At 36.6% G+C, this 25787-nt stretch overlaps 1 protein-coding gene across 1 annotated transcript in view; it reads right to left on the reverse strand.

Moving 5' to 3' along the window:
* Positions 1 to 757: 757 nt before the first annotated feature.
* Positions 758 to 25787, reverse strand: part of LOC104542412 (CWF19-like protein 2) — a gene marked incomplete at its 3' end in the record, with an annotated part of 51535 nt that continues 26505 nt past the window's right edge. Inside the window, exons 10-13 of the mRNA XM_010186713.1 lie at positions 17576 to 17698; positions 16211 to 16348; positions 2034 to 2246; positions 758 to 874 (exon numbers count right to left, since the gene is read on the reverse strand). Coding sequence (XP_010185015.1) covers positions 758 to 874; positions 2034 to 2246; positions 16211 to 16348; positions 17576 to 17698 — 591 coding nt within the window. The remainder of the gene's footprint in view (positions 875 to 2033; positions 2247 to 16210; positions 16349 to 17575; positions 17699 to 25787) is intronic.

A 25787-nucleotide genomic window follows, 5' to 3' on the forward strand; every position in this document is an offset into this window, starting at 1 on the left:
TATTCCTGATGGTGGTGGGGGGGAGATGAATCACTGTTAATCTTTTAAGGCAGAACCTTGCTCCATTCCTTCCTTCATTTTCCTTTTCTAAAGAAAAGAGAACTCAAAACCTTCAACGTGTCTTCATAAGAGAGCTGGAAAGCATGACCCATCATGCTTGGCACTTTAACAATTCTTTTTTAAAAGCAGGAAATTGGATTCTAACAGGGACCTCACTGATTTGAAGAAGAATGAGATAATTTTCTCTCAACTGACATCCACCCCAAACCCAGATTAACTTCAAAACCCTGAAGATAAGTAAACAACGTATCTTCAGCAACAACATATTTTCAGCTTGTGTTTCATTATAAGTGATCTCTCTGCCCTGACAATCCTTTTCTTTTCCTTGGCACTCCCAAGGAAATCCCAGCTGCCAAGTCAGTTATTACACTTTCTGTAAGGGATCAGTTGTACCTACATCAGTGCTGAGAGATGCTCCTTTAACCTGGTTTCAAAGATCTCTAACAACAGACATTTCTGCAGCATCCCAGTCATCTTTTTCTAGTGCTTTTAAATGAGAACTTTTCTTCAGTGTTTACCCTGCATCAACTTTTTTCAATGTTTGACCACTAATTCTCATCCACAATGTAAGAATATTCTGCTCCTTAGTGGAGCTGCCAGGCTCGAAATTATGAAAATAGGTACTTATGACAAGTATTTTATTAGTCAAAACAACATTTTTACAAAAATGATAGAACATGAGAGTTTCTCAGCTGACCTGAATTTCCTCCCAGATGTCTTCATCCAAAAGAGTAGCTGCAGTATGGTGCTGCAGAGGGGCTATCAGGCAGTGACCTTCAGTAAGGGACTGGGTCCTTGGTAGAGACAAGTATACCTATAAAAAGCAGACAAAAACTGAAGTGCTCATTTTTCTAGAGTTAAAAACCTTCCCGTTGCTAAGGCTAAAAAATACATCATTTGCTAAAATTCAAATGCACACAAGCCATTACTTTCTAATTACAGCAAGGTATTACTAATTTCAGTGTTTTTTAAAAGGTCCCGTTATCCATCAGTAGCTTTAATGAACTAATAGTATCCAGACAGCAGCAAGGCAGTAATATCAGCCTTACAGACCAACTGGTATCCTAACTATTATGAAATCACACTGTTTAGTCCATTAAAATACATTTTTAATACATACATATAGACATTTTTAATAAAATACAATATATAAAAATGCATACAGATATACTTTGTATATATATACTTCGTGTATATATATTAGAAATATAAATAGACATATATACACAGATATATATACACACAGATACATATCTGTATGCATTTTACAAATATAGATAGATAGATAGATATGTATGTATAAAAATAAAATCTATGCCTATAAAAAAAATAAGTGCAATGTACCATAATACATATCTAAGCATTCCATTCCTTGGCCTATAAAAAGTTCCAAATCAAATGAGAAACATCAATAATAAATGAAATCTTTGGAGAAAGAACAACAAAAAAGCCTATATCAAAGCACTTCATATGTTATGAATCCCAATATTTACACAACTTTTAGAAGCATTAACAGAAACAAGAAGGCTCCCTGTACCAAACTTCTGTCTACTTCGAAGGATTTTAGGCTTAAAAATGGAATTATCCACTTAATTTTCTTTTATGTGTTTGAGATACAATTCTTCACCAGTTCAAATTTCTTCCAGTGCAGAGTGATTTAGTCTTCCACAAATCCACATACATATCTAATCTCTGCACTCAGATCTTTCATTATTGCTCCCATCTTCCACAAATCCACAAATCTGAAGTTCTGATATCAAAGATTAGCTTTACAATTCATGGCAGGTTTATATCTTTTCTCCCTCCCCCTGGAGGAATTTGTGAAATCAATTGGAAGGTCAAGGAAAATAAGATGCAGAATAAATAATTTCATAGAAGCAACTCTGTTCTTAATCTTAGGCACGCTAACATTAACACTGACTTCCGTTTTTCTTTTTTATTTTTACATTCATGTTAAGTTTCTATTTTCCTACCTTGGTGCCAATTGCAATAATAAGATGTTTAGAAAGTTCACTGCTATCGAAGCAGTGTGGGCACTTTTCCATGCACGCAGCAAGCTGCTGGTGCTCGTGTATTGCTTTTCTCCTTTGCATTTCTTCCTCTTCCCCACTGCGTGCTTTTTTGGCTGCTTTGGAAACAAACATGTCATCCAGAGTGTAGTACTCCCTGTCAGTTTGTTCCATGAGCTGAAAAGATACACAGAAAAATTGTGTGCATATATAAATAAGCAAGAAAAACTTCATAGCTCTCTGTAGTATCCTTTATTGAGAAAAGCATGAAGTATGTAAGCAGTAGCATTGCTTCCTTCCACGTGGCATCTGCAGACACACAGCCATCAGGTTCACCTCTCAACAGCAGTCACACACAATCTTACACAACATAGGTGTTGAAATAAAGATGCGTGGCAGCAGTTGGAAGAGTGTATTACTATATTCCATCACAAGTTAAGGCCTAGGTATTGCAATATTACCTTAACATAACTTCACTTTTAAATAGATGTACCATTTTTTTAATCGTATACTATCACATATTTTATTTCAGTCTTTCCCTCTCCTATGATGACTATTACCATCCATTACATCATCTCTTGTGAAGTAACTAGACCATGACTCTGTACCTCACATTCTGTGAAAACATGCAAAGAGTTATTTGTACCAAGTGAAGAGAACTAAGCCATTTTAGTGAAATGGGCCACATTTAACAAGAAACTCTGAAAATTCTAAGTTTGTTATGAAGACATGCTTGATGGTCAGTGGTATCTACAGGATCTTAATAGTGGAAACCCACACAAACCGGCTATGTCTCACCTAGACGATATTTGGGAAGGATGGAGTCTAGATAGGACCTGGAGGAACTGAAGGTGATGCAAGGTGACAGAGGACACAGTAAGAAGGTGGGCTTATGGCAACAGCAAGAGACAATTAATGGAAATGAAAGCAAGAAAAGTATGGGCTTCATGGGACCCAAACCCAAACGACAGTAGATTTCACTAAGCTTCATAACTCACAGAACACGTTTTATATACATACATATATATATATATATATATACACACACACACAGATCATTAGGCTTTATCAGTCTTTTTTTTTATTTTGATAACAAATGAATCCCATGACATCTTGCCTAAACCAAGACTTAGCAAGTCTTGATTGTAAAGATTAACTTTTTTAAGGACTTAAGGAAATATTTCTCCGTTTTCTGCTTCGGCTGCTCTACACAACTTAAAAATTATGTGCCATTAACACCCTAAACATTCAAGACACATAGCTAAAGCAAATGTAAAAAGTATTCAAAAGAATTTTTCAAGTTTCCCTCTTTAAGTGAAATTCCAATGCTCCAATACTTTTATGCTATACTTGACTGTAATTTTACCTTGAACAGTTTCAGTAATCTACTTATCAAAATGACAGGGAGGAAAAAAAAAAAAAGGTTTTTTTTATTTTGGGGGTGCTCGTCCTTCAGAGTCCTGGCAGATTTACGTATGAGTAGTTTTGCTCCAAGAATTGCTATGAAAATGGTAGAAGAGTCTCACAAGTCCCAATACATTTTAGAATAATGACTGGGGTAGTAGCCCTAGCAAAGGACTAATGTTAGCAGAAGGCATTTTGAAGGCATACTGTTGTAACTGAAACATAGTCTTCAAATAAAAGAAAATCTTCTGAACATCCCAGGCATAGTTTGTGTAGATAATCCGGTATGTTATGATTTCTTTTATAGTGTAGGTAAGTAACTTCCCCCCCCCCCAAAACACAGACAGCAGCTCTTGCTTTTCTGAATACTGCAATTCTCTAACACAGACCAATAGCTTACTTTGTATATGCTGAGTACTTTCATTACCAAACAACTAAGGAGCAACCTCCTAATTTTAATTTATTTAGCTATAATACATTTACCTACTTATGTGCATTTCCTACTGGAAGCCACTGCAGACTAAAATCGGCAGTCCGATAGTTGAACTGTTCTTGTTCTGTTACACCGCAATGCTGTAATTTATATTTAAAATAAACAGGAGATTCCTGAGCTGTAGAAAAAATATTTAGTGGTTTGCGTGTCAAAAAAATAGTCTTTGTTCTTCTGTCATATAAGCAAAAGAAAGGTAAAACTGGAACTTCAGAAGCACCACCAATAAGCACTATCAACAGAATGGCACCATTTTGTTATTACCAAAAGTAAAGGTTTACTTTCTTTATTAAAAGAAAAAATCCGCCTTGAGAATGCAAATACACATGAAACAAGACAGCTTGCAGACTACAAGGAAAAGAAAGAGTGGAAATCAAAACACCTTGGATATCAGGAATATCCCATTACTGTTTTGCTTTGCTTAGACAGAGTGATGGAAATGCCTTTATGCATGACCTCTTTTGAATAGTAGTACTTTTCAAAACTCCTTAAAAATATTCCACAGATCCTCTAATGCAAGTCCTTTATGTCACAGGAACACAAGTCAAGAACACAAGTCATTCTGTCTAGTGATGAAATAAATATTCCCCTTATTAAATGGCCTAGGCAATGTCTTTCCTCAACAGTGGAAAAAGTGCTATATACAATAAGATACCTGGGACCCAAAAGAGAATGCTCACCAAAAAAAGCAGTAAACTTTAAAACAGTAAGTGCTGTCTAAAGAACCAGATTATTCAGTTTCTCCTGGTACAGTCATGGCCAGCAGAGGATCACCACATTTCAAATGGTAATTCAGTAAGGCCAAAACAAAATTATGCTGCTGTTCTTCAGGAATTGTATTTTTCTGTATCATGTTCAACACAATATGAAAAAACATTCATAATTCAGTGACTCAGACCTAAGAGTAGGTCTGAAGCAATACAAAGTCCAATACATGACCTTGAGTCAATGAAAACAAGCACAATTCAGAAGACTTAAAAAAGCAACCTACAAATGCAACCAGGAAAAAAAAAACAACCAGGAAATAAAAAAAGAAAGAAAAGAAAAAAACCAAACCAATGAACCAGCCATTGGCAAAAGTTGGAGTCACCCAAAAGAATGGTGCGAAAGCTTCTGCAGTTGTACCAGAGTTCTCCTAGTCCTTCCTGGAAATGCAACAGTAGCATTTCAGAATCCAAAATTTAAAGCCTTCAAAGTGAAACGAAACAATGGAAAAGATTACATAATACCTTCACTTCTAATATCACTAACCCAGGCTACATACATAAATGGAACCATGTGCATACATCACTCATTCAGTGTAAGCTCCTAGTGCAGCCTGGATCCCACCCAAGGTCTGTGCATCAGGCTAGAGGAAGTCAGTGGACAGTCGTAAACAACATTTTGGATTTTTCCTGGATATAAAAAGATGTGTAGAAGAATTCTTTATACAGGCCATGGGAGCCAGACAACATTGCACTTTTGGTTTACAACGTTGGTCAACAGAATTAGATAAAGCGCATTGGAGAACTAAGGAAAATAAACGTAAGACTACTTTGGAGAAGCAAAGGAACAAGAAAAGGCAGGTAGCAATGCAGCATTTTAGGGAGAGAAGCCATAGTAAAGAGATATTTAGAGAAGTATCCACAGATCAGGTTCAGATTACCTCTACCACAGAGTCTCTATCAGCAACAACATAATAGATCCCACTGCGACACTAAAAAATAACAGACGATAATAAGGAATGCAAGACAGTTCATGAAACCAACATCCAAGCTTCAAAAACACAAAATAAGTGCTAGAAATAAGCACAGTCTAAGAAAGTTATTTTAAACATTTCAACCAGTTTATGCAATAAAAAAGCCTAGTCATTAATACTTCATATCCAATTGAATGCTCTTCAGGCACTATACCATTCTCTTGCTGAAGAAAAACAGACAAGGACAAAGTGAAAAAATCAGGGGTTATTTCTTTTCCTTTTTTCACACCTCTAAGAAGAAGTTTTTGAGACCTTCATTAAAGTCCTTAAGTCTAGCACATCAATGCACACTGCCATTATATTGCACCCTTGAGACAGAGAGACCAAGATAGAGACAGTCACTCTGAATCTTCATTTCTTGCCATGTTTTATCACATCCTTAGATGACTTTGAAAGAGTTAAAATAAGATATATTTTCACATCTAAAAACAACCATCAGGAAAGGAACAAGAATTTCTCTGCAACTCCCTTATTACCACAGTGTCCTTCCAACACACCTCAAAACAGTTCAGGAAGTACAGAAACCTAAAAATAGACAAAAATATCATCCGGCAAGAATTGTGTATTCCTACTGAAAGAAGATATGATATAAGTAAAAAAATCAATTCAGCAATGTTTTCTGCCTTAAAACAAATTAAAAACCACTAAAGACACTTAGTGTGCAATACTGGAATAGTCACAATGAACATCACCAAAACATTCTTTGCCAGTAGCAATGAAAAAGAATTTAAGGGCTTTATTCCTTAAATATGATTATCCTTTGAACCCTACAAGTGCCAAACATCAACGTGTCAGAACTGAAGTGAAATAAAATAAAATGTAGCTGCTATCATAGCAGACTAGAGAGTACTCTTCAACTGCTGTTCTAAAGATTGGCCTTCTAAAAAAGTTATTTGGCAAGACACTGGAAATTCTCTTTCAAAAAAATTATACTCTTACTTTTACAATAAAGTGGCCAGTGTGTTCTGCTAATTGCATTATTTGGCTATAACAAAATCTCTCCAGACAAGTTAAAGGGGAACTGGAAGAACAAGAAGAAAGTGTTCTCCAAACTGCCAGAAGGAATGCGAGTAATCACTTAAAAACAGATTTCTTTCATACATATCTTCTTCCATACAAAAGCCAGAGCTGGTACAAATCCAAAGGAACTATGCTGATGTATCAGATTCGCTGGAAAGCTGCTGTTGTGCACCACCTGAAGCATCACACCTGTTAAACATGAAAGTCAGTGCGTTCCTGAAGTTGTGTATTTTGTGCCCTCACTGTGCTGGATGCTGTGCTCTGCACAGAGGTCAGAAAGAAGCAGGCAGTCACTTTTATATAAATCAGTTTTAAGCTAAGATGTCCTAAGTAACCATCGTTGAACTGCTTAAAGTTAATATGAGAAATTCAGACATCTATAAACACAAAGCACCTGAAGTCCCTGTTTCTGCCAGACACTGGCCAAAACCTAGAGCTCACCTAAAGTGATGCTCTCATATGACAGATCATCTCCACACTCCTTGGTCTTCTGTTTCCTCATTTCACTTGTTTGTTCTGGGGTCATCTGCCACATTCTTCCTTCATATGTGTTCTCCACTTTCCAGCTCTCCCTTCTCTTTTGGCAAGCTCTGCTTAACCAGAGAATACACAGGTGGCTTTAGGATTTAACACCTGGCAGTTGTGCCAGGGGACGGTTAGACTGGACAGTAGGAAAAATTTCTTTACTGAAAGAGTGGTTAAGCACTGGAACAGGCTGCCCAGGGAGGTGGTGGTGTCACCATCCCTGGAGGTATTCAAGAAGCGTGTGGATGTGGCACTTCAGGACATGGTTTAGTGGGCATGGTGGTGTTGGGTTGATCGTTGGACTCAATCTTAGAGGTCTCTTCCAACCTTAATGATTCTGTGATTCTGTGTGAAAATGACATAGGCTCCTACACCTCACAGCATGTACAACTGTACAACGGTGAAATTTCCACCATTCATCTGACAGGGGATCTGTTTTCCACAACACAACTAAACAGCAGCCAGGGAAGGCATCCAAACTTCATTCAGGAGGAGATAAAAATCATCTGTTGGGCTCTCATTTGGACAGGTCTAATGTGTGCAAAACAAGGAGAGAGACTGTTAACTATTCAGCATAGGGATTCAGGAAGAGATCAGCATCTGACTACGTGCAAATGAGAATGATTTGAGAGAGGGAAAAATTACAATGTATTTGCTGATGAAATCCTTAACATTATAATTAGCATGAATAATATGAAAATATTACAAGAATAATTTCATTACGTAACATTATTTTCATAAAATAATTCATGCCATTTTTCATATTTTACATGACTACAGGGCTACATCCGAAAGCACCTCTGGTAGATCTGTGCCAGGAACACTCCAGGGTCAGCCTCATTCCTCTGCCAAGTGTTCAGACTGATGGAACTGTACCTCGTAGCTTAATTTTAAAATTATTCTCTTATTGCTACAGCAAAACCCCTGGAGTCTTATACACTGCTGGCTGCCTACACAGTCCACCTGAAGCGTGCTGCGTGTTGTTTCTCTTATCTCTCCCTCTGCTGCTATTATTTGCTCTTTGGGTGTGCCCTTTGGAAAGAAAACCTACTAAAGAATTTAATATCATTGTGATACTGAAAGGAAACCTTAAGAGACAGAGCTTCTCATCATCAGTGGTTATTCCTATATAATACCCTGAGTACACTTCTTTCCTTTTGCAAATTTCCTCTGAAACTTGGGGATGAAACAGGAAATTCCATTAAACACAATTAGCACAGTAACAAAATATACCCGCATCTTTCTAGCGTGGGTTATTTTCAGCTTTTTCGTACAAGTACTTTTCTACTTATTTTCTTGTTCTATTTTGTATGCCATTATTGAACTTCTGCACCTCTCGTTTTCTCGCTAACGCAATCATAGTTAAAGTCAATTCCATATAAGCTAATAAAACTGCACCTGCTTGGAGAATTTGTGAAAAGGTCTATAGATTGTATAAAATGTATCAGTTTGGGTTTAAATTGTCATGGCAACACTGACGTCTTTATGACTTTAAATGACAGAGTTAATATTTGTGGAATGTTATACTCATATTTTGGGAAGCTGCAATAAAGAAGGATAAACTATTATTTTAGAATATAAATCTAAGTGACATATGAATACATCTCATCACATTTAAATTTATTTAACGTTTAGCATTTATCGTTTACAACAAAAACACCTCAGAAAACAGACTTTCTGATCTCAAATAGCATTTGCTCAAGCCAAATCAAGGCAGAATTTCATCATGTTAATTTTATTATAACTCCAATCTCCCCACAACCCCAGACATCTGAATTTGTAGGTTTAATTCAACATATAATTCAGCATACAGGCACTCCCCAAACCTATCACCCCAGCGAAAGAAATACTTTAAACACACAGTATCAAGGGACTTTAACATCTCAATGCACAGAGTGCATTTAAGGCCTATGTTTCTGACAAGAAAATTTTATTAATCATGTCGATGAGCAAGGCAGTTCAGGACTGCCTTTGAGCAGCAGAAGTCAGGCAATAAACCAACACCAGAGCACTGCTCAACAGTTAGGGACCGTGCTCTTTTTGGCTTCAGCTACTTGAAATGAAAACCATAGATTTTGCTACAATTAGTTATGAGGACAGATAAAACTTTACATGCAAGTGAATGAAATGAAATGAAATGTAAGTCAAACAAAATACCTTCAGCCGCAGAATTCTGCTATTTAAAAGTGTGATTAGCATTTAACTTTAGAGTTATCCCTGGCCATAACTTTAATGCCTAGAAAATACTGCCCTGCACAAGTCTTCATTCACAACATATCTTGTAATTTTAACATAATTCATGAAGAACGCCAGACACCTGTGTAGCCGTTTACTGTGGGCTGCTTCTGCACATCTCCTCCTGCTCTAAGGTTTTCTTTCCTAACCCAGCCGTCACTGCTGCTGACTTTTTCTCCACATACAGGAACAGCTTTAACTTCATATCCATACAACACACAGAAAGTTGTTTAGTACACTGAAATACAGCATAATGTAACACAGAGCAAGGTGTTTGAAATAATTTCCTCTTGTGTTTTCATATTATTTTTTTTACTGCAAACCATGCAAATGCACAGATCTTTAAGTAAATGTAAAAAGCAACAGTGAACCAAAGCTTTGCTAAGCGTTTTATCATGCCTAATAAATACTGTGCTAGAATGGCTTAATCGTGTGAAGAAATAGAAGAAAAAGGTTTATTAAACCATAGCAATAGCAGCAATATTCTCCTTTTTTCAATATAGCTTTTAAATGTTACTAAACTAGATTTGGTTTATGGTCATGGAAATGCAAAGATGTGCAACAGGCAGGTTTGCACAGCAAGTAAAAACGATAAGGCTGAAAGCAATTTTCCGTTTTACAGACTTCAGAATCAAGGAAGGGCAACATGCAAATTCCCTTTTTGCAAACCTGTAGTACCAGCATCTCTCTACTAAATCCATAAATGAAGGACAGCATTACTAATACAGTTCTGTATTTTTCACTACTTAAATTCATGTTAAGGGTTACTGCAGAGATTTTTTAGATATAATTAGATTTTTTTCAATAAAATAAAATTAAACATAATATAAAAGGAAAAAAGAAACCTGCCTTAGTAGAATCTATGCGTACAAATAGAAGATAATTTCTATTGAGGTAATGTTCTAGAAAACAGTCTCTATACACCCACGAGCATGTACTGACATAAGTGAAAGCGTTACATAAGTCTTAACAGTCTGAATTTGGGAAAATTGAACTACTTACAACAGTGAAGGGCAAAAGAAACTACAGACCAGTTACTTAAAGCTATCAGTAGTGAAAACCTAAGACTTCACACATATTTTGCATTTCAAAACAGGCAGGAGAAAGAAAATCCTATAGTCATGCTTCAGTAGCAGTGAAGCTGAAGAAAGTAAAAACCAGAAATACAGAAACTTTAAGTAGGTTTTTTTCTTTAGACATAACAGTGAAATATGAAAGAATCAGACTTTAAGGCCTGCTTTTTACATCTATAAAAGAGATCCGTGTTGGGTTTTTAATTTTTGTTTATAAAAAGCTTTTTCACCACTGAAAATCAAAGATTTGGGGTTTCCTGATGCTCATAAGTTTAACATAATAGCATGCATGGGACAGCTGTGGGAGAGGCTGGATTTCAAACTGTTTAAGATAACTGACGACCACATCGACCTGCTGCGAGCAGAAGCCAAAACGCAGCACAGAAGAAGAGCCTCAAGTACAACCAGGTTGTATTACAACCACGTCCAGAAAAAAAAAGAATGGGCACAAGGGGAATCATAAATCAGAATTTGGTTTTCCATCTGAATTTAAAACACAAGTTCAACAGGCAAACAAATAGGAAGGAGATGGGATATTCCCTCCATCTGATCCTGCGCAGCTCTTGAAAAAAGGAATCATTTTTCCAGGTAGGAAAAAGATTTCTAAGGACAAGCATGGCTTGACCACAACAGATGTTTAGTTTATGAATCTGAGTGAAAGTCAGGAATGAGATAATGTTACATAGACCTTCATTTGCCAATGGAATTAAACATGCATCAGGTTTGACATTAGAACTTATGGAAGCAAAAACAACACTGTAATGAGAAGCAATTGTGCAATAGAGATCCTTAAGGAAGGTTGATGGTAAAAATAAACCCTATATTTCATTCTTTGAAAGCCATTTCTTTGTCTGCAGTGATAATTTCTTCTATCCCAGTAGCCACACCTAAGAAATCACAACAAGCTCTCAATAAAAGCTGTTCAGACGATAAAATGAATGAAATTATTGAACAGAATTTAAGAGGTAGGATCCCCCTTCTCCCATGCTAGGCAGGACATCATTTATAGACTTTCAGCCGTTTCCTCCCACTGCTCTTCTGAAAGATGACAGATACATTTCTGTGGATGTATTTTTCCACTTCTCAAATGAAGGCACAGAAAGAAAGTAATTGGTATGTGTCAAATTTGTGTACTAAGTTATCAAACTAGAAATGACAAAAGACGTTTAGTTGTTAGACTTCCTGCTGGACATAAAAACACCTTGCTGAATCTACATAGGAGAGATACAAGATCTTTAAGATTGTCTCACCAAGCCCCCAGATCACAATTATGATACTCTCTGTAGTACAGGTTTGTAAAGTACATAAAGAGACAATCTAGAGTATCTGTGATCACACCCAAATTTTTCAGACTGCAGCCAACACTGCAGTGCTAATATTGATCTTGTAACATTTAGGACCAAGAAACAATCAGGATGCGGGGAAGACCATCACATTGTGTGGTGACCAGAGAATAACTGGTATCTATGATTGCTCCTATTTGTGAAAGCCAAACAAAAATATTCTTGAGATATTGGTTGTAACTTGTGAGGAGAGACCAACACCCACCTCGCTACAACCTCCTTTCAGGCAGCTGTAGAAAGCAATAAGGTCTCCCCTGAGCCTCCTTTTCTACACACTAAACAACCCTAGCTCCCTTAGCCACTCCTCATAAGACTTATTCTCAAGACCAGCTTCACCAGCTTTGTTGCCCTTCTTTGGACCCTCTCCAGCACCTCAATGGTTTTCTTGTACTGCAGCACCCAAAACTGAACACAGTAATGGAGGTGCAGCCCTCACCAGTGCAGAGTACAGTGGGACAATCACTTCCCCACTCCTGCTGGCCACACTATTTCTGTTACAAGCCAGGATACCATTGGCCTTCTTGACCACCTGGGCACACTGCTGGCTCATGTTCAGAGGCTGTCCATCAACACCACCAGGTCTCTTTCTGCCGGGCAGCTTTCCAGCCACTCATCCCCAAGTCCGTAGCGCTACATGGGGTTGTTGTGACTCAAGTGCAGGACCCGGCACTTGGCCTTGTTGGAGCTCATACAGTTGGCCTCAGCTCATTGATTCAGCCTATCCAGGTCCCTCTGCAGAGCCTTCCTACCCTCAGGCAGATCAACACTCCTGCCCAACTTAGTGTCATCTGCAATAATGGCTCAGTCTTAAAACATGAGTCAAGAGCTAGCTGTTCATTCAAGATGCTTGTTCTAATAAAATAATGTGATGTAGTGCACCTTTGCGTAGTAACATAAAAGGAACAGAGTACATAGCATCTGACTCAAAGCTTATTGAATTCAGTAGGAACTTCAGAGACTTCCCAAACTAAAATAAAGCAGATGCATAAGCCGGGAAACAAATTACATTCTTGTAACCTTATTAAACAAAAAAAATTATCCTTAAACAAAAAACCCCAACCAAACAAAAAAAGACACTTTTAGAATGAAACATACTAAATTCATCTGCTCGCTCTAACCCACTGTAATCATTTCATGTTGCAAAATCCATCTCCAGCAATGGATAAAATGTGTGGGGAAAAGCATAAGCAAAGCACCTAGAACTGACACTTCTGCTACACACTTACAGCTCTCAGCACTTCACCGTGGAAATACTGAGCCAAAATCCTGTCTAGGTCTCCCTAGGTAATATCTACCAATGAAACTCTGCTTCACAAAGGCACAGTATCCTTCTTCCTTCCACTCACAGTTAAGACCTCCACAGCATCCCATGCTCTACAGAGCAAGTTCTACAATTTCCTCCTTCACTGAAAAACCCCCAAAATTCTCCTTCATGTTAAACTCTGCTCTGTGACCACTTCATATGTGAGAAACAAAAAGAGTTGTTTTCTATTAAACTTCTGTGCTAATGGTGTTTTCCAGTCTACCAGCTGCCTTTTTTTTCCTGCCCAAGCTCAAGAAATTTTGGCTTAATTTGGTTTTCTTTAAATGGCCACCATTCTGCACCTTTGATCACAGGGTATGCTTTACGAGCTAGGGTAGCATTCAAGCTATGAATGCATCATGGGTGCACTACAGTAGCCTTATATGTTTTAAATTGGCCTTAAATTCCCTTTTTTACAATCCCACCAGCACTGAGACAAAGTTTGCAGATTCACAATGACTCGAATCAAACAGTAACAGTCTGTTGTGGATGCAGAGTTAACTCAGCTTCACGATTACCATCAGTTTGCATTCATCAGCCCCTGACTTTCGATTGAATTTACTGCCTCAGTACCTATGGTGGGATCTCTTTCTCCTTATTTGAGAGGTCTGTAGCATAATCTGCTGTGTCTGAGCTAGACATCTTAATTCCCTTTATACCCATAATGCCTGTCAGATGGCATTCAAAACAGGGCAGCTGACTCACACCACTAAAATATGTACTTCTCTCCAGCGACTCTCTAAAGTGAATTTTAAGAATCAGTTCAGGCAAGTTTCACAATGTTAGAGAAATGCCAACTTTTTATTTCGAAATTCTATAATCTCTCATATAGCTGCTCTTGCATTAAGTGTCTCAGTTATCAAGAACTTGGAAAATACACAGTATTTCAAAACTGAATAGAAAAAAAGAACAAAAAAGTACAAAGAAAAATTATCAGAATTTTCCCTTTGAAGACCTACAAACCTAAATATTATAGAAGTCTTTGATCTCCCTTCAAGTTTGCTAGTCTTCCTTGCATTAATAACTACTTAATATAATGTCAAAAATAGAAAAAACAAACCAAGGACAACTGAACATGCTCTAAGAGTCAAATGTTATTTCCAGTTTGAAGTGAAGAAACTTGGAATCAATAAATATATGAATACACAAACAATCTTCACCAAGTTTAGAAATTTCAGGGGCAAGCCAAGTAGATTACTGTATAAATACACACATGTTTCTCAGAAAAGTCCAAATGGTCTTTCATTTGAGTTTGGAAAAATCCAAGCAAAAAATAACTCTTCTCTTTGAGAGCACTCTCCATTGTCTTCATAGGAGCACTGCAAGCATTTGCCATTACCCAACTCACGAAGCTCAAATTAGCCTGGTTTTATTTGCACATCTCCAGAAAGACTCGGAGCATGAAAAAGCAATTCTGTAAATTGTTCAGAGGAAGCAGTCACATGAAAACACCAGGCTAAACACAGGACAAATTGAGCACATTAATAACAATTTCAAAATGACATGTTAATATTGATTTACAAACTCACCTTTGATGCTCAGATTCGAGTTAAAGATTTCTTTTTAAATTATATTCCATTTGCGTTTTAATATATACATTCATACACATTACCCCCCAACCATCATTCTTCATGAAAGTTACCTCTTCTATATAAAATGCTTAATGGAGAGAAGACAATACAAGACGAATAAGGTCCTTCAGAAAATGGCAACCATTTCTCTTTGTTATGCTCATTTTCATATGATGTGGACAGCACAAAAATTTATTGTGCCTATACATTTTCATTTACTTGTAAAAGTTCACATGACATACACTACTTAATTACAGTTAATAGTTTGCACTGTCACAGAGGTTTTGAAACTAAGTTTGAAGTGTTTGGTTGTTCTTTTTTTTGGAAGGGAAAGTAAAGAAGGAAATAAAGTAATGGCAACAAGATGACTTTACTTAACTGGACTCCAAATGCATCAGTTTTTTTGAGTATGCCAGTGAGAGAGAATGAGAACTTCTACCAGAAGCAGCTGAATGAGAAGATGCATAAACCACACTACTTTCTTTAGTTCTGATAAACTCTCCAGAAGAGATGCCAGATGGTTTATAGTATCTGGTTAAATATTTTCTATTGGGCATTATCATAGCTTTTCCGATTCTTTTGACCTATCACCTGAAAAAACCACAACCAAAACCTACCCTCCATGATCTTGTCTGCCTTCTAGAAGAATGGAAAAACAATTTTTGTCTGTGATGATACTAACTCCATGCTTACAAGCTTTTTCAAAACCGATTCAGTGGCACACAAAAGACTGGAGCAGTAATATAGTAAAATTTGAAGCACCCTAGAGAAACACTAAGTTACAGCTATAGGAAATCATCTACGTCAAACGCTTCCATATCAAGCGCACAAAGTATCCTTTATTACTCAGCCTGGATGACAGCAATTAATCATTCCATTTGCACTGCAGTAACTGTCTATGTGCTGGCCACTCTTTCAAGTGAAATCACTCAGGGAAGCACCATGTATATATAATGTATATAAACCAGGAGGCCTGCAAGTGTAATTACCTCATTAACAAGGACATGGAATTTCATGTAGTTTGCTTCAAATTCCATTAATTCTTGTAACTTCTAGATAGAACAGACATTCTAAACAATAGGAAAAGGCTTCTTTTATTTGTCACTAATTTGGGGAAAACCTGCTTTGTTGGGTATAAGTAATCTATTAATGTACAACACACTCTAAAAGTGTTCACCTCAAAATGTCAAATTCTACAGGCAAGAGGAACAGCACAATCACCTCTGTGAAGGAACCGAATGCTCCACATTTCCTGCATGCAGGCAGGTTTTCATTACTTTCATAACTCCTACAACATCTTATAACAGACTTGATTATTATTCAAGACAATCAGAATTCTCAACCAAAAGCAACATACCTAGAGCCCTGAGGCCTCATGTCCTGCCTGATACTTTTAATAATAAAATGCTTAATTAAAAAGCATACACATGCTACCTTACCTTTGACGCCATACGCATGAACAGTGAGTTTTGATCCTCTGCTGTTCTCATCTTCTCATTTCTGACCAAATCCTTCAGGTTCATACTATCATCATCCTGAAAATATCTTATTCTTTCTTTATCTACATGAGTAGGAACCTGGAAACAAACATGTTGAAAATAAATATTAACCCAGAGAAAAAGATCAACCATAAAATTCAGATCCTAATAATTTGAACAAGTAAAGAATCACGAATTAAGCTGAGCACATCTGAAACAACTCGGATTGCTTCTTCATTTCACCTCAGGAAAACAGCATCTCTCCTTTGTTCAACTGCATCAATAGGTCTAAATAAAAACATAGCCTCTTCCTACAATTGCCATATCTTCTACATCCTTAAGCTATCGGAGCTACAACATTACCACTCAGGAAGGATGTACAGTAATTTACTGAAACAGTTAATCAGCTCACAAAAATTGAATACTCCAAGAAGTAATCTTCATTATTTACAGAAGCTTTTGAATTTTCAAGTCAGAAAAGATATTTCTGAAAACTTGTATTAATGTGGTACCTCTGCTGGGAAATGTTGCCATCTTAGCATGCACTAGAGAAGAGTTTGTCCCTCAGGACAGGACTAAACTAAATCCCAAAGGAGCACAGTGAATGGTTATTAACATAAAGCGGAGATGGCATTTTCCAAAACAGAAACAACAGGAAGATGACAAGCAATTCCTCACTCTCTCATGCCTTTCACTCCTCCATAGCAGCATTACAAACTGAGCTGTCCTACTAATCAAGACATTCTTGCTAGAAATATGAGGTACTGCCATCTCTCCTCTTATCCAAGACTGAAATATTTATTTACTGTTGCAAGTGCATATCCTAAGAATAAAACACTACTTCAGCCTCCAAGCTTCTCACTGTTCCCACGTTTTGTTACAAATATCAGGTCATATTTTTTATTATCAGCAGTAGCAGTTTTTGATCAGGAAAAAAGAAAAGGAAAATTACTCCCAAGACCCAAATATCCCTGTAAAAATCTTTCTTATTTTAGAAATATTTACCTCTGCTAATCTTCATTATTTACATAGCTTTAGGTAATATAAACTACTTGGCTAAGAAAGTGTGATAATTTGAAAAACTTGCTTTTCCTTGAATGTGCATTTAAATAAGCCCTAAAGTGATCCCTAGGGAAACACAGTCTGAAAATAAACTTAATATATGCTTAATAAATATGTACTCTAACACTTAATCAGAATAACCTTCTGAAAGGAACTTTTTAACTACCTATTGACATTCTGATAAGAGACTCATTAATTATGGCATCATAAAACCACAAAATAATTTCAGAATTACACTTTAATACTCACATTTGTAAAACTTACCATCTGTCGCTTTCTCCGTCCTCCTTTTGGCTCCTGTGCTTCAGTTGGCGCAGTCACAGGCCATGCCCTTCCACTTTGATCTGTTCTGACAAGGACCACTTGTTCATCTTGACGGCTTGAAGCCTGTGTCAGGTTTTAAGATATATTTTTAAATGGACAATACAGACAAAACCAAAAGAAACACTTAATCCACACTAAATAAAACTTTTAAATCCTAAAGATTAAATAACAGATGCTTTTAACTTCTGAAGACTTAAATAGATAATCTTTAATTAATATACACCACTACCATCATAACAATGTATTCCTGACAGCCATCTGAAAAGCTGCAGCACATTACCACTTCTGGGCTTTCTGTGGATTGGAAGTGTTGGGGGGTTTTTTGATGTTTGTTTGGTGCATTCTTTTCCTTTCAAATTTTGGATATCAAACTAGCCAAAACATTCGCTATTGCTTTACAATACATTCCATTCTATCAGACTTTTCCTTCATACATTGCACCTACCACCAGTACAGATCACTTTATCATAATGTAATACTGAAATTTATTTAATCATGATTCTAGGATATGTAGAATAGGAAACATAACCAGCTTAAAACAAGTATGTCTCTATGGTGAAGAAGAAGCAGATGAGTAGACGTACATTGATTATGTAGGTCAAATGAAATTATAGACTGTCAGAAATGACAATGTCTAAATCATCTGTTTGTGTGTTGAAATATATGGAAACAAAACCAAACATTTATCTGGTGTATGCCAAATAAGCCTTTGGATGGCACACACATTCAGTCCCACATAAACTACACTTGTAGTTAATTACTGCTCCTACAGACCAAAATAAAATCATGGAAATCATGAGGATTCCAAACCTGACTAAACCAAGCTCTTGAGGTGCTGGAGATGTGAGGTAAGAGGCACACACAGGACGACAAGGGAAGCTTTCACACACTCACCCTTGATCCTCATGGGGGACTAGAACCACCAGTTCATTTGCTGGAAGAGCAACACAGTGGGTCACATGCAATTCAGCCTTGGAATGCATTAAGGAGAAGTACTGACACAAATGCTGAACAAACTGACTACGAGTGTTGCTCTACTCAATTTTATACTCATAAATAAAAATAATTTTAAAAAAACCAACAGTCTAAACAGGGACAAGGAAGCCAGCAGCTGCCTTGGCTGCAGCAACCACAAGATACTGGAGCTTAACATTCTAAGGAAAGTGAGGAAAGTCAGTAACAGAACAAAGAAAAATCCTGGATTGTAGGAAAACGGATTTCAGTTTATTCAGGAATCTGCTTTGCTCGATCTCATAGGGGACGGTCATGGACGACAAAGGTGCCCACGATAACTAGTTGATCTTCAAGGCCAACCTCCACAGAGGATGAAAAAGATCAATTTGATTTGCTATTTGGCTAAATAGGAAACTTTTAACAAAAACAAGAGGAAGCTTACAGAAGGTGGCACCCAAGACAAGTCACCCAGGAGGAACACAGAAGCACTTTCCAGGCATGCAGGGACAGAATTGGGAAAACCACAGCTGAAGCTGAAACTGGCAAGAGATGTAATGAACAAAAAGACGGAATTCTATGAGCACACTGGACATCCTTTTACAAGCAGGGACAGCACAGGTCCTCTACTGAAAGAAAGACCAAGTGACAAAGGCCATGAAAGATAAAAAGAGGTCAACCAAAGACTGGCGTGTCTTGGCAAGACAAAAAAAGAGAGTGTGAGCCAGCTAATCACATCCTGAGCTGCATTTTCCATCTTGTAGGTTATACAAAATAATTAAAGTTCTAGAGGCCAAAATGCTACTACCCTTACTGATGCACATGCAATTTATTACACCAATTTACTACCCATACAAGAATTGGAAAAAAGTCATTTTGGAAAGATTCCATAAACTAGTAAGATTACAGAGGGAAACGGGCAACTGAAACAAGCTAAAAGCATTCATTCTCCCAAAACTGTTCCAGCTCTGGACAAAATACAGTAGAAAAACATTCTGAAATAACTATTTCTTTTAATGATATAAGTATATAGCCTTGAAACATGGTTAAGTGAAATAATCAGTTTTGACAAATACTAAAAAAAGATAGTTATCATTTCCCGCCCCCTCCCCCCATAAAACTAAACAAATTAATTTCCAGAAAATGTATTTTCAGATTAGCATCTTTTCTATTATCAGCTAGTTTTTTCATCAACTTTCTACTCTGTATTTTAATATTTAACATTGCTACAGATATAAAAAATAGTCTTTAAGTAGACATCCTGTGCTCTTTATATAGAGCATAATACAATTGCATATTCACAATGGATGTAGAGCTTTGCAAGTCTCCACATCGCCTTTGCTTTCCTTGTAATCAACAGATATAAGCAAGAAATCTTTTACTCTTAGCAAAAACCACTTTGCTTACTGTTATTACTGTGGTCAACAAGTTGTAACCTGTTCTCTTTAATGAGACAAACAGAGCTAAATACACATTTTGCCAGCTATTTCACAATTACTATTACCTGACAAAGCATTGAGACCTCTTTATGACCTATCAGCCAAAAAAATTACTATGCATTTTCTTTATTCTTTAATATGCTTATTATAACTGGTGTGAGAGTTCAAAACTTCTAAACAGGAGCTACCTCATCTAGAAATAGTGCAGTCAGTCAACTGAATCCTTTGACATACATCTGTTACTTAAACTTAAAAAGAGCAATAGGAAACTAAAGATAAATGGTTACCTTTCATTATCTCTATACACATTCTGAACACCACTTTTTTTTAAATACTGAAGTTCACAAAGCATCATGTCCCAGGATCCAAACTAATAAAAGATAGGACCCAGAACCAGTCCTCTGGTTTGAGTTTTTTAAATTTCCATTTAAAACCCAAAAGGCAGATCAATACTGAAAAGACATCACAAGATCCATGACACAACCTACATAGGGATGCTATAAAAAAAAAAAAGTGCATGTGCATTCTGCATTATCCTCCTAATTTCTACTTTAATTGCAGTGGGGGGGAGGAAACACCAACAAAAACCCTTATTAGCTACGACTGACAGTTCACAGAGTGGTCCTTACCATTAGACATAGATACTTATATAGATAGAAGGTTAATAGGAAAACTACTGGTAATGTTGATTTTTCTTTACTATAACCCAAGAAGCAAGCTCCCAATTTCCTACCTGCAGTTCAATCTGACAGCCAGTGACAGATGAATGGATAGTAAAATCACTATCACTCATAGGAGCACAGCGGAGACCCCTCAGTTTTCTTGTGCAATATGAACATTTTGCCAGATAGTGTAAATCCTCATTGTATCTTCAGAATGGTTAAACCAGAAGCAAACACCTGCCTCAAGGAATTGCCTACAAGTGAGGTCATCTTAGTTTGGGCAGAAAAGTGTAACCCCCAAACTCTTAACCTACCCTTCAGCACTTAAAACCTTACAGGTAGCTAAGTTTTTATCAGTGGAATTCTAGAGTCACATCATGTTATGCCTCCAAGCATGCCCAAAACTGCTCCCATTTTGCCAGAGATGGATGGCTTAACATTGATTTCACATGCAAACACAATCAGAACATGTGGACTAAACACATTTATACCTACGTTTTATCCCTGGTTGACTTAGTTCAGATCCAGTGATCATTAACACTCCTGAGATCATTAACAAGGGCTGTGGCCACAGATTTAATTCAGAAAAATATACCCTTTTGCAAAAATATTCTGGAGAAATATCCTTCACTCATTAAACTCCTATGCAGCCTTGGAAGATTACAAATTTAACTCCTGTAACTTCTCTACCCACGAAGCAGAGAAAGGAGGAGAAGAGGCCTTGAATACCTGTACAGCAGGAGTGAAGAACAGGTATGGAGGACTCACTAAGCCAAACAGAATTTAGGAAAATGGAGCACTACCACAAAGCTCAGAGATGAACACACTCCCATGGATTCCAGACCTTCAGAACCCATTTCTCAAATGACTGCTTAAATACTTCATTACACCTCAGCTATTGCAAACTCCATTTCTAAGTACTTGCAGCTTATGCTTACCACCTTCTCGTTTGGAATGGAAGTAACTTCCTTTTCCAACATCCGTTCAGATGATGGAGATCCTGTTAAGAGCCAGGTCAGCTCAGCTCCCTCCAAAACAGGGAGCTTTACAGAGGTGTTCTCAGAGTTAAATATAGATAGATAGATATAGAGATAGATAAAGAGATACACATTAAAAAATTAAAAGAAAAGGCAGAAATTCTACACCAGAAAAATAAGTATTTAACTTTCTGAAAAGGTTAATAATAAATATTTTTTTAAAAAAAAGCCTGAGAGCTTCTTGATTACTCTACAAAGATGTTTAGGTAAGTTGGTTGATTAAATTAGAGCAAATAATAGGGACAATTATTAGGCAAATAATTGGACAGGCTCCAAAATGTTAGATCCTAACAAAGGCTGCACTTTTTTCTTCTCGTTTCTGCATGCCAGCACACTCACAGGCAGTAGAGGAGAATCTTCTGGATCTGAACTATGGAATAAGCTGGGGCAGGGGTGGACACTCAGTAAAACAGAGCTGCCTCTGTGCACATTCAAATTTTTCTCTTTTCTCTTAATGCATCTGATAATCAAAATCTTCACTACGTTTCCATCCTCCAGAGGGTCAACTGTTTCACTTCAAATATTTAATTCCCCATAGGCTGCTATGAAACTTGAAACATGTGGCTAAGATAAGCAAAAACACAACACAGTAATCAGACACCAAAAAGTCTATTACAGACTGAGAGGAAAAAAATGACCAAATCTGTCCATAAATTATGTTTAATCTCTGACTTCGCAGTATGATTTTGGACATGGCTCTGGAATGTTTTTAAGTAAAAGTATAATGTTTGAGACAGATATCAATGGTGTATTCCCATGTTTAATGATCATCTACATAAACAGGTGTATGTCTCCCTCACATCTTTTTACCGTTTAAAGGTGCTGTAGTTCTGCCTCAAAAATCACTTTCTCAGCTTCCCAATAAATATCGTCCCATAAGGTCCTTCAAAATTGTCTATTTATTCTAGCAATAAGCAATGCACAACTGAACATACGAATACAAGATTTTGTTATTTTAGTGTAATATAAAACTCGGTAGCTGCCACCAAACACTAAGCTGCTGTTAAGCTGCTGTTTTAGAAGTAGTCCTTCCTAGACATGATCTTTTCTCCAGCTGAATGGTCTGATCTTGGAGATGCAGAATAGTTCACAAACCAAGCAAAATTATGGTTTGTGGAAAAAATCCCAAGCATCATACTGGAACATATACCCAAGATGTATACCAATACAAGCTGACCTGTGTGGGAGTACTTCCATTTTTTCACATGCAAGACTTCAGATGGCCTTACACCCTATTTGAGGCATGACACTTCAAGAAAAACAAAACTTAACAGGAGAGAAACTGAAAAAAACCAAGAAGAATGACTAGAGGACAAGAAAAAGTTATATATAAGAAAAAGAGTTGGAAAAGAACACAAAATTAGGGAACATGCTGGTACATTGCAAAAACTCAAAAGGTTTTGTCAAACAGAATGCATGATGAATAAGAGGAAAACTAAAAAAGTGCACATTGCAGAAGAAATGCAAGTTAGGTATTAGAAAGGTTCTTCTAACATTAAGGACTGTAGAACAAGAGTACAGTTGCCTAAAAAGAATAAAGACTCATAATCATGTTTTCTTTTTAAAAACAAATAAAAATAATTTTTTAAAAACCCACTACAAAACCAACAAGAAGGGCTAGAAAACTACTAAGAACCATAAATGTGTACAGTGAAACTAGAGAGGAAGACAGTAAGGCATTAGTAAGTTCTAATGAGAGATTTCAGCAGGCTCTCATTTGCACAACATGGAATGATGTAGAAGATAAAGATCAAGTACACAGTATATACTGAATTCTTTGAGTCAGAACTGCTGGCAAGTTTCTGTGGATTTTGTGAGGTTTGAGGGGGGCTGGGGAGGTGGGTGTTCTAATTTCAGAGTCTTGACGCAAGGCATATGAGACTGACTATAATGTATTTATATTTAATATTTCAGAGAAAAGGAGAAGGCAAAAAAAATTATAATATTTAGCTTTAGAAGACAAAGCACAAAAAAAGAAGTGGTCTGTCAAAGAAAAATTAAGAGCAGAAAAAAGGATAAAATTATTATGGACAGCAGGAAGACTAATGTGAATTCACGTTAGAGGCTAAAAGTAAAAGCATATCAAGATGAATGCAATAGATCAAATATGCCAGTCATGATTACTCAGAAGATTAAAGATGTTATTAGAGGTAACGACATCTTTCAGAAGTCAAAACGCTGTCTAAACAGAACTGAATGAAAAACACAGCATAAATATAGAAAAGCAACTGTATTAACATAAAAAAAGGCAAGGCAAAAGTTGATTTTTAGGAGGATCTTACTAACAATAAATACTAAAGCTATTTCTAAACACATCAGAAGCAGAAAACTTTCTGGCAGAAAAAAAAAACCAAATGGTTATAGCGGTATCAGGGGATGACATTTGATAATACATTAATTGTCTGCATTCTAAATATAAGATTTTCCTATTTGAGAACATTTTTCTTTTCTTTTAAAAACAGAATAAACTTTAGGAATCAACTTTACACTGAAATATCGGTGACAGAAGTTTTCAAGCAAGTTGTCATGAAGAGATGATTCTCACCAGAGGTCCCAAAAAGAATCCCAACACATAATGTCCACATCTTTCAGCAAGCATTGTATCACTTAAATAGGTATAAGTACCAAAACAACAGAGGGCGGCAAGTACAACACATATCTTTAAAATGCGCCAAAAGCCAACTTGTAATGGACAAACTCACATAAGTATAATAAAGAACAGAATTTCTCTACACTCGAACAAGCATGGGATACTGGGGAAGGGCATTTGCAGGGAAAAGCCATGACTCACAGAAGTATTAGACTTTTCTGAAGGATTTAAAGGAGTGTGGATACCAATCTAACTGACAGTGCACTTAAAAATCTCATTTTATCTGCTGATATCTTCTTTGCACATTTATAGACCTGCATTCCTATGACTATATGACATGGCATACAGTAGCACCTATGTGCCATTCAGCATAGCACAAGAAGGGAGTAACATCTTTCTTTCCTACTAACAATCTGTGAAATCATCCAGGAGAACTTACAAAAATTCCCAGAAACTGCTACCATCTTTTAGGGAGAGGCAATAATTGTCTTTTTGTGCTTTATGTAGACATTCAGGTGAGTTATTCTTTTTGCTTCTGCTTTAACTAGCCTTTAATATTTAGAGAACGTTTTATTTCTTCATGCAATTGCGTGGCATTACATAGCTTACTTCAAACCTCTCAAGTTTCTGAATTAATGACTTACCTTATTAAATAAATACTACTGAATATTGAACATATTAAGCTATATTATGAAGACAAATGTTGACAATAGTAAGATAATTATTCGTTATAATTACAATCAGATAATTATCTCTATTCATATAAGTACAATATAGGTTTAAAAATATATATTGAAGTACTTTAAATTATAGATATTATTAAATGTTATAGTTGAAACTGGAGAAGAGGCTCGGTCACTATCCCTGAATCTTTTGATCACTGCTACACAATCAATACAATTTACAGTCTGAAATGAAAGACAGAGTACATTTAGAGAATGCGAGGAGAATTGTTTGTTGCCATTCATTAAGGAGCATCAGTTTTTACTTGAGGCCAATTAAATATGCAAAGTACACAGTTGTTCTTGAACATAAAAACCACTGTATAGCAATTAACACCAACTGAACAAAACAAAGCAGACAAGTCTGGTTTTGAAAGATAAATGCTTTAAATTAAACTCATAAATTAATATAATGCAGTTCTAAAAAAGATTTTTGAGGTCCCCAGAAGTGATGTCTGTTCCATAATCCAGCAGGAGGAAACAGAAAAGTTCTGCCACCAGTGTACAGCTTAATTTGAGGAACAGACACTGGAGTAGCTGAACAAGGGAAGTAAGCAGGCCAAGCATCTGAGGCAGAATCTACAGAACTGGCACTGGGCTTCAATGTTAATAGCTAAAAAGATCTAAATACATTTTAACAGTTGGTATATTGTGGGATAGGGAGTAACTAGAGCTAGGAAAAACCAAACATTTTATTTTAATTATTGAGCCAACAAAAAGCTGCATGCTGCATGAGTTGAGAGCTGTCTGA

Source organism: Mesitornis unicolor, unplaced genomic scaffold (assembly GCF_000695765.1).
Source record: "Mesitornis unicolor isolate BGI_N332 unplaced genomic scaffold, ASM69576v1 scaffold30440, whole genome shotgun sequence".
Lineage (NCBI taxonomy): Eukaryota > Metazoa > Chordata > Aves > Mesitornithiformes > Mesitornithidae > Mesitornis > Mesitornis unicolor.